Source organism: Oncorhynchus nerka, linkage group LG2 (assembly GCF_034236695.1).
Source record: "Oncorhynchus nerka isolate Pitt River linkage group LG2, Oner_Uvic_2.0, whole genome shotgun sequence".
Lineage (NCBI taxonomy): Eukaryota > Metazoa > Chordata > Actinopteri > Salmoniformes > Salmonidae > Oncorhynchus > Oncorhynchus nerka.
In genome coordinates this window covers 78,881,386-78,894,258 of record NC_088397.1, presented here as the reverse complement: position 1 = coordinate 78,894,258, position 12,873 = coordinate 78,881,386, and the positions used below count along the sequence as shown (strand labels likewise).

Sequence of the window (12,873 nt, the reverse complement as noted above, 5' to 3'; positions counted from 1 at the left end):
CAATGCAGACAGGACAGGGAAGGATGTGGCAGGGCAATGCAGACAGGACAGGGAAGGATGTGGCAGGACAATGCAAGACAGAACAGGGAAGGATGTGGCAGGGCAATGCAGACAGGACAGGGAAGGATGTGGCAGGGCAATGCAGACAGGACAGGGAAGGATGTGGCAGGGCAATGCAGACAGGACAGGGAAGGATATGGCAGGGCAATGCAGATAGGACAGGACAGGAAATAGAAGGACAGGACAGGACATATCAATGCAGAGTGGATAGGACAGGACATGGTAAGGCAATGCAAACAGGGCAGGGAAGGGCACAACAGGATAGGACAAAACAAGACAGGACAGATGTTATTACTAAGAACCCTGACTCCACCTACAACAGACAGGTTATCACTAAACAGGGTCGCATATGAACTACTGTGGGAATTAGAATTGATCCAACACCATTTTAGGGACATCAGTTGATGGTCTATCTTTGTATCACAGTCACCCAAAGATAGAAGGTTGCCCCTCCCCACCCCACCGCTCTCAGATGGGACACAGGGTCAGGCGGGGTCAACCGGAATAACTGGTTGTTGTGATTTAAATCAATACCTTCCTGGATCATACCGGCCCGTCCACGAGACCAATGACGATTTACTGATTACATAATGGGTCATTATATCAGGACAGTGTTGGGAGATGAGTCTGTTACTGTCTGTTACTGTCCGGGATCGGTTTGAGCAAGGCGATTTGTAGATCAGTGATTCTGTGCTGTCTGACTGGAATCTCAAAAACACTATTTCATGACTACCACCAATTGTACAACAGCCCCCAGCCCCCAGAGGCATGTTGGCATGTTGGGAGATATAGTCTGCACAGAACAGACGAAACCAAGATCACCATAGCACAGAGAGTGACAGACACTACACTCTAGAGGACACCCCAAGTGGCTAGATCAAAGTTTTTTTTTTAAACACTTCCCTTATCATAGAACAAAAATATATATTTTGACTCAACAAATAAAGTGTATCTATAGTTCTGTTTTTCAGTCTACATCATATATCCATATCATACTACTCTGCAACGGGCACTGCAAATACACCAACCGTTTCTGAACCATGATAACGTGAGCCCTACCAGAGTTATAATCTCTACATATGGCTCGGCAACTCACCATCTCCTGGGCCACACCCTCTGGGGTCTCTTTCTCCAGGTCAAAGGTGAACTCGATGGCCCCGCTGTCCTTGTACTTCCCCTTCAGCTTCTTAGGGTCCTCCACCCACACCTTGAGGGCAATGGAATTCTTTTTCCCATCATCCTCCTCGGCCAGCTCCACCCTTACGCCTGTGTCCTCCGCAAAGAAGGCATGGTTCAAGAGGTCCTTTATGGTGTACCTGAGGACAACCCACATTCAGTACAGTATACACACACACACGCACGTTCACACACACACACATAACACTGCTGCTGTGCAAAGGTTATAGTATCCGTCGGATCCAGAGATGTGAAATGTCAGTACACATAAAAACATCAACAGTAGCAGACCCAAATACTGGCACCAACTTCATACCTCAGGACAGAAACAGTGTGTGTGTGTGTGTGTGTGTGTGTGTGTGTGTGTGTGTGTGTGTGTGTGTGTGTGTGTGTGTGTGTGTGTGTGTGTGTGTGTGTGTGTGTGTGTGTGTGTTTATTGATCACGTACACAGCAGGTATAAAAGGTGCAGTGAAATGCTTATGCAAAGTTGGCTAGGAGATAGCGACAGGGCGACCGTGTCTGTGTGTGTATGTTGTCAGTTTGGTATGTGTCTGTGTCGTGTATGTGTGTTGTGCGTATGTGTTGGTTTTGACCATTTAATGCTTTCTATCTGCTCAGTTCTTTACTTTACAGATGGACTTGACTCTATCCACTTACCTCTCTTCCCTCCGATGGCAGATACACTCCCCGATGATCTCCTTAATCTCTGGGTCACTGATCTTATCATAACTGGCAGGCTTCACCCCCTGGAGATGCCAGACACAAATAACAACTAGTACGAAGAATATCATATGATATCTCAAACTTTCTCACACTGACACTCACATTCACATTCAGACACAAAAACAAGAACAATCTTCATGATCACAAACATGAAGAACATTTGTTTATTTTTTGGATCCCCAGTTGCGACAGTTACTCTTCCTGGAGTCCACAAATATCGGGTGATGTCTCCCTGAGTCCCAAAAACAACAACACACACAGCGTTCAACCTGCATTCTTTGTGACAAGATGGCTGACAAATGTCATACCCCATTAAGAACAGATTCCCCGCGGTGCAGTGACATGGTCAGGAAGCTCCCTCTGGAAAAACATATGGGCACATGTTCCAAATATGGGTTCCAAATAGCACCCTATTCCCTATGTACTTCACTGCATAGGGAAAAGTCCATCAAAAGTAGTGCACTATGTAAGGAATAAAATACCATTTGAGACACAGACATGTTCTCCTTAAGTCTCCTTAAGTCATTTCCATGTGTTTGATACCATTCCATTCACTACAATCCAGCCATTATTATGAGCCGTCCTCCCTCACCAGCCTCCTGTGCACTTCATTCATACAGGCATCTCTATAGTAACATTAGTGCTACTTTGATATTTCTGAGTGACTCTGTAGAAGCCTGTATCTGTGATCTTATGTAGGTTTGTTTTGTTAGTACTAACAGCTTGCATCACTATGGTAAACTTTGTAACTATTCACTGTAGATCTGTATGGCTTTGCTGTTAGTGCTAGTAAGTAAACATTGGCAATAGTAATGGGGTGGGTGGGTTGGTGCTAGTAAGAAAACATTGGTGCTAGCAATGGTGTGGGTGATAGATAGGATTGAAGATGGACTCGCTGGACTCACGCCGGTGACTTTGCGGTAGATCTGAGCAGCGTTCTGGCACTCGGAGTAGGGGTATTCTGAGGTGGCCATCTCCAACATACACATCCCGAAGGCATAGACGTCCACCGCCTCATCATAGTGCTCCTCATACATCTCAGGGGCCATGAACTCTGGGGTGCCTGGGACGACAGGGGTCAGAGAAGAGGGCAAACGTCAAAGGTCACAAGAGTTACAGGGCTCCTTCAGAAAGAAACAGAAGGTTTTTCCTTACACACTGGAACACACTCATGCTAAAATGATAAACATGCTAAGCTAATTCACATATACCTATCCAAAAGAGGCTCATTGAATTCACGAGCAGGTCTCAACAGAATTACTGTCATAATCCATGAAATGCATAGTTACAGTATAGATTCCATACTCTTTTACAGGTGATGTATTTACTATCCTTCCAAGCAGAGCATGAACGAGCATGATTCCTCATCCTCACCGATGACACTCTTGGCGAAGGAGGTCCTCTTCAGCGTAGCTAATCCCAGGTCTCCTATCTTGACGGAACCGGTGGGGCCGGTGATGAAGATGTTGTCACACTTCAGGTCCCTGTGGATGATGGGAGGGGTCCTGGTGTGGAGGAAGTGGAGGCCCTTCAGGATCTGTCGACACCAGCTCCTCAGAACCTTGGGCTTCATCACCTTGAAACGCTTGAGATACCTGGAAGATAAAGGGCAGACCATCATCATCAAGATTTTCATCATCAAGACCACTAACGTTACAATCCATCTGATAATGAACAACTATCATTCAACTATGAATCAAAATGTGGAGGAACTATTTCATTCCATGAAAACTGACACCAGTGGAATTTTCCCTTGTTTAAAGTTACTCGTTCTTCATTTCATAAGAACAGCTTAGGAAGGAGGTGATACCTTACCTTGTGTTTAATGTTAAGCTCATCACTGTTGTGTGGGAGTGTGTGGGGGGGGGGGGGGGCATGCTGTTGGTTGTGTGTGTCTCACGTTTTTAGTGTCCCTGAGGTCATGAGCTCTGTCACAAGAACGATGCACTTCCTCCCTTTGACCGGTGACTCCCAGAAGTCATAGAAACGTACAATGTTGGGGTGCTGGAGACCCTTCAACATCTCTGCCTCCTCCTTAAACCTCTGACGCTCCGCTTTAGTCAGTTTACGGTCCTGAGAGAAGAAAGAAGAGAGGGGAAGGTAAAGACAAAAAATAACAAGGGACACAGTTCCTTAAATTCTCTGGCATAACATCATCTCTATAATATATCCATGCTTGTGATTTTGAATATAAAGTATCAATAGAAATATTTACAAATATTGTCACTAATGATTTTATGGGGATTTGACCATGCTGCATTCAAGTTGAAAACATCCATTAGTCACTATTCCATTGTCTCAGCAGTTATGTGATTGGACTACAAACCCATGAATGTAGGTTATATTTGGAGTTAACTTCTTTGTGACAGGGGGGCAGTATTGAGTAGCTTGGATGAATAAGGTTCCCAGAGTAAACTGCCTGCTACTCTGTCCCAGATGCTAATATATGCATATTAGTATTGGATAGAAAACACTCTGAAGGTTCTAAAATGGTTTGAATGATGTCTGTGAGTATAACAGAACTCATATGGCAGGCAAAAACCTGAGAAAAAATCTAAACAGGAAGTGGGAAATCTGAGGCTTGTAGTTTTTTTTATCTCAGCCCCTATTGGAGATACAGTGGGATATTGGTTACGTAGTTCCTAAGGCTTCCACTAGATGTCAACCGTCTTTAGAAACTGGTTTGAGGCTTCTACTGTGAAGTGGGCCTGAACGAGAGCTGAATGAGTCAGGTGTCTGGTAGAGTGCCACAGGCTGGTCACGCGCATTTCACATGAGAACGACCTGCGTTCCATTGCTTTTCTACAGACAATGGAATTCTCTGGTTGGAACGTTATTGAAGATTGATTAATTCTATACCTAGTTTGAAATGTTTCTACGACCTGTAATATAACTTTTTGAACTTTTCGTCCGACGTTCGGCTGGACCTGAACGAGTGTTTGGATTTGTGTAATAAACGCCCTAAAGAAAGAAGCAATTTGGACATAAATGAAGGACATTATCGAACAAATCAAACATTTATGGTGGAACTGGGATTCCTGGGAGTGCATTCTGATGAAGATCATCAAAGGTAAGGGAATATTTCTAACGCTATTTCTGACTAATGTTGACTACCCAAAATGGCGGATATCTTTTTGGCTGCTTTGTTGTCTGAACGCTGTACTCAGATTATTGCATGGTATGCTTTTTCCGTAAAGTCTTTTTGAAATCTGACACAGCGGTTGCATTAAGGAGAAGTATATCTCTAATTCCATGTGTAACACTTGTATTTTCATCAACATTTATGGTGAGTATTTCTGTAAATTCATGTGGCTCTATAAAAATCACTGCATGTTTTAGAACTACTGAACGTAACGCGCCAATGTAAAATTAGATTTTTGTAATATAAATATGCACTTTAGCGAACAAAACATGCATGTATTGTGTAACATGAAGTCCTATGAGTGTCATCTGATGAAGATCATCAAAGGTTAGTGATTAATTTTATCTCTATTTGTGCTTTTTGTGACTCCTCTGTTTGGCTGGGAAAATGGCTGTGTTTTTCTGTGACTTTTGGTGACCTAACATAGTCGTTTGTGGTGCTTCGCTGTAAAGCCTTTTTGAATTCAGACACTGTGGCTGGATTAACGAGAATTTTATCTTTAAAATTATGTAAAATACTTGTATGCTTCAGGAATTTTAATTATGAGATTGTAGTTGTTTTGATTTTGGCGCCCTGCACTTTAACTGGCTGTTGGCAAGGTGGGACGCATCTCACATTTCCCAGAGAGGTTAACGCAAGTGTGATATTTTGAGTAAGGGAAGCATAGGGATGTGAATCTCTCTTCTCGTAACAGCCATCTATACAACACACATCTGTGATCTGGATGTGATGTCAGAATCACATCAGATGTGACATCATTATTTTTAAAGCATAATGTACAGCAAAGATATCTATTTGTATGATATGTGGTGATGTCAGAAGTGGGTCTTGCTTTGTTAAACAGGTGTTGTGAAACAGATAAAGACCTCACAAAAAAAAGCAGATATTTAATTTACCTTTGAGCATGGTGAAGTTATTAATTACCCTATGGATGGTGTATCAATACACCCAGACACTACAAAAAGACAGGCATCGTCCCTAACTCAGTTGCCCGGAGAGGAAGAAAACCACTCAGGCATTTCACAATGAGGCCAATGGTGACTTTAAAACAGTTACAGAGTGTAATGGCTGTGATAGGAGAAAACTAAGGATGGATGAACAACATTGTAGTTACTCCACAATACTAACCTAAATGACAAAGTGAAAAGAAGGAAGCCTGTACAGAATACAAATATTCTAAAACATAAATCCTGTTGGGAAAAGGTTCTAAAGTAATACTGCAAAAAATGTGACAAAGCAATGAACTTTTTGTCCTGACTACAAAGTGTTAAGTTTGGGGCAAATCCAATACAACACATTACTGAGTTCCACTCTCCATACTTTCAAGCATAGTGGTGGCTGCATCATGTTATGGGAAAGCTTGTAATCTTTAAGGACTGGGGAGTTTTTCAGGATAAAAAATTAACGGAATAGAGCTAAGCACAGACAAAATCCTAGAGGAAAACCTAGTTCAGTCTGCTTTTCACCAGACACTGGGAGATTAATTCACCTTTAGGCAGGACAATAACCTAAAGCACAAATCTACAATTGGAGTTCCTTGCCAAAAAGACAGCGAATGTTCCTGAGTGGCTGAGTTACAGTGTTGACTTAAATCTACTTGAAAATCTACTTGGTTGTCTAGCAATGATCAACAACCAATTTCACAGAGCTTAATGAATTTTGAAAAGGATCATGGAAAATGTTGCACAATCCAGGTGTGGAAAGCTCTTAGAAACTTACCCAGAAAGACTCACAGCTGTAAGTAGTGCCAAAGGTGCTTCTACAAAGTACTGACTCAGGGGTGTGAATACTTATGTAAATAAGATATTTCTGTAATTCATTTTCATTAAATATTACAGAATTTCTCAAAACATATTTTTACTTAGTTATTATGGGGCATTGTGTGTAGATGGGTGAGAAAAAAATATTGAATCCAAGGGTGTAACACAACAAAATGTGGAATAAGTCAAGGGGTATGAATACTTTCTAAAGGCACTATAAACACACAGACACATACAAACAAACACACACACATTTTTTTTTCAGGGAACCGTGTACATAGAGTGTTACAGAGTTCCCGATTGCAGAAATAAATCATGTTCATTCACAAGCATGGATTATTGGAGGAAGGTGCCGAGTCGAATTTCACCTAAAGCCCATAACCATCTAAGCTGTCGTATATCCTAACAACTAACATATTAGTAAGCAGATGCTAGCCTATTACAGATGTAGGATCTTCATTTGATCACTCCTTTGTTGCTGAGAACTTTCCAGCACCATAGGAAATGCAGATGAGCTTCATGATTTACATAAATTCACTGAAAACACGCAATAACACACGGTTATATTAACAGCATTGCACTTCTCATGTAGCCTAATTTTGGCCATTTAATAGTCTAACCACCGATCAAGCAAAATGATGGATTAAACGTTCAAATCCTGTTTCTGCAGGATTATTTTTCTGCAACAATACTGGTCAAATTAAGATCGTACATCTGTAAACCTATCCTTAATTGCCAATACTGTATTTCCTATTCAGGATCCTATTCTGGAAGGAGGTGAATGATGGTAAGGGAGTTGCTCGGGGCTATATAAGGATCATGTGACTGTCTATGGATTTTCTCCAAGGCAGGGTGTGGCACTATAACAGCATCTGCTTGCCTTACTGAGCTTTGTCATCGTGATAGAAAACAGAGAAGCTAGCAGCACTAGAGTCCTGCTCTAACAGAATGGGTGAGACCCAGAATGAATGCAATTAGCTACGATTAAATACTTATGGGTTTATTGTCTCCGATACACAGCAGCCAGAGCCGATCGCTGTGTATCTTCAAATGACTTGCACAGGCGCACATTCCCCCTTTTTCCCTCTTCTCTCTCTCTGCAGTGGGGAGCGCTTGTGTGTGTGTGTGTGTGTGTGTGTGTGTGTGTGTGTGTGTGTGTGTGTGTGTGTGTGTGTGTGTGTGTGTGTGTGTGTGTGTGTGTGTATATAGTGGGGAGAACAAGTATTTGATACACTGCCGATTTTGCAGGTTTTCCTACTTACAAATGCAAATTATTTACTTAAAAATCATACAATGTTATTTTTTTCATACAATGTTATTTTTTTTATGTTCTCCCCACTGTATATGTATATACAGTTATATATATATATATATATATATATATATATAACTGTATCCTCAGCTGATCAGACACACTGGCAGCTGGCAGTATTTTATTCCCTGAATCATGTTGCATCATCCACTGATCCGAGACAATCAGGACCTGGTAAATCAGTCTGGCCCAGAGATAGGGACCGTGAGAGGGAAACACATCCATATGATCAGTTGATTTACTAAATAAGTATTAGTACATTTATCAAGTATTTCTGCAGAAGATGTCTTAGACAATCTCGGCCGTATCCCCTTTTTCTTTTCACTCAATTATCTCTCTCTTTTGCTATCTCTTTCATTTCCCTAATATTTCTTTATATATATTTTTTCTCTGTCTCTCTCTCACGCACACACACTTTTGATGTCCTGAGGCCCTGTATCACTGTAGCACAGGAGCACTGAAGGGCGAGGTATTATCTCCATGGAGAGTATAATTGCTGAATTATCACTCTGCGTCCCCCCACACACACACACACACACACTCTTTCAGTTTATTAGAGGGAATATCTGCTCTCACAGCCTGCCTAGTTTCTGCCCTACTCCAATCACAGACGTATGCACCTTTAATCTTTCCTCTCTCGTCTCATATCTCCTCTCTATTTTCTCCTCTCTCATCTCTCCTTTCTCCTCTCCCCTCTCTCATCTCCTCTCCCCTCTCCTCTCCCATCTCTCCTTTCTCCTCTCCCCTCTCCTTTCTCCTCTCCCCTCTCTCATCTCCACTCCCCTCTCCTCTCCCATCTCTCCTTTCTCCTCTCCCCTCTCTCATCTCTCCTCTCTCATCTCCTCTCCCCTCTCCTCTCCCATCTCTCCGCACTCCACTCATCTCTCATCTCCTCTCCTCTCTCATCTCCCCTCTCATCTCTCCTCTCATATCATCTCTCCTCTCATATCATCCCTCCTCTCTCATTTGCCAGCAGCATACCACCCTGCATCCCACTGCTGGCTTACTTCTGAAACTAAGCATGGTTGGTCCTGGTCAGTCCGCTGTCTTCTGGATGGGATGTTAAACCCATGGCACTTATCGTAAGAGTAGGGGTGTTAACCCTGGTGTCCTGGTTAAATTCCCAACCCGACCCTCATACCATCATGGTCACCTAATCATCCCCAGCTTACAGTTAGCTCATTCCTCTCCCCTGTAACTATTCCCCAGGTCATTTCTGTAAATGAGAATGTGTTCTCAGTCAACTTACCTGGTAAAATAAATCAAATCTCTCCTCTCCCAGCATAGAGGACCTGACAGGCTGCAGAGGAGACTAAGTCTGTGTCCCAAATGACACCCTATTCCCTTTATAGTTCACTACTTTTAGTGCACTGTATAGGGAATAGGGTGGCATTTGAGATGCACCTTGACTCCCCCTGGGGAACCTAAACAACAAGGGGGCTCCAGGCTAAAATTGTTCCTAAAAAATACCCTCTCCAATCCTCGGTCTAACACTGAAAATGCTGCATCAGCTCCATAGCAAAAACACACTTACTTACTGACTGACTGACTGACTGACTGGCTTGCTTGCTTACTTACTTACTTGCTTGCTTGCTTACTTACTTCCTTACTTACTGACTTTATTGTCCCCATGGGGAAATGTTGTTGCAGTGTCATGTACACATTTAAAGTTGCATTTAAATACAAAACTAAATTGACAATACAACTTTCATAACAGTTACGCACCAATAAAAATAATAATAGTAAGAAATAAGAAGTAAAACATTAAATAAAAAAGAAGAAAAGACTGGCCTGTTGGCCTTACGGAGTCAATGGGAACATTTGCCCGAGCTATTTAGGAGGGATATCACACCTGGCACAAATGATTGTCTCGTTCTATTTTTCCTGCTGAGGGGTGCCCTATACCTGCGCCCAGAGGGGAGTAATTCAAAGTCCAGGTACAGGACCCTCTGTGTCTGAAACTACTGAATATCTCCCTCTCCCTTGGCTTAGTTCTGGAACCACAACACATATTCTGACTCACCTGCCTGTGCACTGAAACAGTGTATTTACAGGCATAGACGAAGGGTGCATATGGTAGGCTGTGTATACTGCATGAATTGTTCAATTATGACGTCACATCCATACACAGATTTGTGAAATGTATCAGATGCTGTTCTAAACCAATGCCAGTGAACTAGTCTCTTCCTCTCTCAGCTGTCTCTGCTCTGACACTAAACTCCTCTCTCAGCTGTCTCTGCTCTGACACTAAACTCCTCTCTCACCGGTCTCTGCTCTGACACTAAACTCCTCTCTCAGCTGTATCAGCTCTGACACTAAACTCCTCTCTCAGCTGTCTCTGCTCTGACACTAAACTCCTCTCTCAGCTGTCTCTGCTCTGACACTAAACTCCTCTCTCAGCTGTCTCTGCTCTGACACTAAACTCCTCTCTCAGCTGTCTCTGCTCTGACACTAAACTCCTCTCTCACCGGTTTCTGCTCTGACACTAAAGTCCTCTCTCAGCTGTCTCTGCTCTGACACTAAACTCCTCTCTCACCGGTCTCTGATCTGATACTAAACTCCTCTCTCACCGGTCTCTGCTCTGACACTAAACTCCTCTCTCAGCTGTATCAGCTCTGACACTAAACTCCTCTCTCAGCTGTCTCTGCTCTGACACTAAACTCCTCTCTCAGTTGTCTCTGCTCTGACACTAAACTCCTCTCTCAGCTGTCTCTGCTCTGACACTAAACTCCTCTCTCAGCTGTCTCTGCTCTGACACTAAACTCCTCTCTCAGCTGTCTCTGCTCTGACACTAAACTCCTCTCTCAGCTGTCTCTGCTCTGACACTAAACTCCTCTCTCAGCTGTCTCTGCTCTGACACTAAACTCCTCTCTCAGCTGTCTCTGCTCTGACACTAAACTCCTCTCTCAGCTGTCTCTGCTCTGACACTAAACTCCTCTCTCAGCTGTCTCTGCTCTGACACTAAACTCCTCTCTCAGCTGTCTCTGCTCTGACACTAAACTCCTCTCTCAGCTGTCTCTGCTCTGACACTAAACTCCTCTCTCAGCTGTCTCTGCTCTGACACTAAACTCCTCTCTCAGCTCCTCTTGTGACACCCTAAAACGTTCTATGCAGCAGTACAGAAAATTGACCGCAAATGGACCAAACCCAGATCTGACCTACAGAAACGTGGGGGGTAATTTTTCAGTCCGCTGAAAACGTAGAGAATAGAGTTGTATTAAACACAATGGTGCCAAAGACACATCAATAGGCACAATGTCACTTTCATTAATGCATGGCTTTGATTTTAGAGTAATTTGCGTTAAGGGGGCTGAATAGCTGAGAGCTGAGTATTTGTTAATACACAGCCGGACATGTCAAAGCAACTGTGAAAGTAACTGTAGCTATACCCAACTATACACAGAGTCACCCAGTTAGCTGCATGGAGTCTGAATGAAGACTTTGCTTGGACTGTCCAAACGAAACCCATGATGGTAGTGATTATGACTCTACCTTGTTTGGTAAAGTAGGACACACACACAGATAGCCCTGGATAAACAGTCCCTTCCTCCTCTCTATTATGCAGTCCCTATCCCCGACCCACTCTCCAACTGAAGATAAGCCAAACAGTGGTGGCCCAAGACACGCCCTGGCCCCTGGCCATTCAGCAGCACCAGACCAGAGCACAGTGAACTGTAACTCTCCATCCATTCCCTCATCTGTCTCCCCAGTCCTCTCAGTAAAGGGTACGGCCATCCCTCAATGTGCCAGTGATTATATACACCATGCATCAGACCACAGCAGCAACAGGCAACAAAGACATCCAGGGGCCTGGATTATATCACTGTTCTGAAGCAGAATTATTCAATAAAAGATTGTGAAGCTCCACAAAAGCATTTTATTATTCTACTTGCTCTGTGCTGTGGGGATTTTGTTTATTCTATGGCAACAGGCTGTCAGGGAAAGAGAGAGGAGGGAAGGAGAGAGAGAGTAGGGAGGGAGAGAGAGAGATAGTAGGGACGGAGGGAGAGAGAGTAGGGAGGGAGGGAGAGAGAGATAGTGGGGAGGGAGAGAGAGTAGGGAGGAAAGGGAGAGATAGTAGGGAGGGAGGTAGAGAGAGTAGGGAGGGAGGGAAAGAGAGTAGAGAGGGAGAGATGGGAGAGCAGGGAAGGAGGGAGAATTTGACATACATGTCACCCAAGATACTCTAAAGGAATTGCATCAAAACAATGGATCTGTATTGGTTTGTGACTACATACTCTGCAAGAACAGACCTCAATAAGTCCTGGTAGGCTGGCATACTGACTGTTCAGAGCAAGGTTATTATAGTTTTGTGATTTAATATTATTTTTTTATAACTATTCATTTTTAGATTTTTATTATAAATTCAGTTTAGTTTCAGTTAGTTTTCAGACGTGATTTACTCGTTTTTATTTAGCTTCAGTTTGATAAAAAAAAAAATTTATATTTCGTTTTTTAATTATTTATAGTAGTTTTAGGGACTATGCGTGGGAGGCTAGGAACCATTTACAGTGCCTCCAGAAAGTATTCACACACCTTCACTTTTCCACATTTGATTGTGGTACAGCCTGAATTTAAAATGGATTAAACTGAGATTTTGTGTCACTGCCCTACACACAATACCCCATAATGTCAAAGTGGAATTATGTTTTTAGAAAAAGTTTGTAATTAAAAATGAAGCTGAAATGTCTTGAGTCAA

General features: G+C 42.8%; 1 protein-coding gene across 1 annotated transcript in view; it reads right to left on the bottom strand.

The window, feature by feature from the left end:
- LOC115131705 (serine/threonine-protein kinase WNK2-like) overlaps positions 1 to 12,873 on the bottom strand; it is an 81,239-nt gene that overhangs the window by 53,296 nt on the left and 15,070 nt on the right. Inside the window, exons 2-6 of the mRNA XM_065003133.1 lie at positions 3,861 to 4,033; positions 3,335 to 3,555; positions 2,866 to 3,023; positions 1,895 to 1,983; positions 1,157 to 1,376 (exon numbers count right to left, since the gene is read on the bottom strand). Of these exons, the coding sequence (XP_064859205.1) occupies positions 1,157 to 1,376; positions 1,895 to 1,983; positions 2,866 to 3,023; positions 3,335 to 3,555; positions 3,861 to 4,033 (861 nt within the window). The remainder of the gene's footprint in view (positions 1 to 1,156; positions 1,377 to 1,894; positions 1,984 to 2,865; positions 3,024 to 3,334; positions 3,556 to 3,860; positions 4,034 to 12,873) is intronic.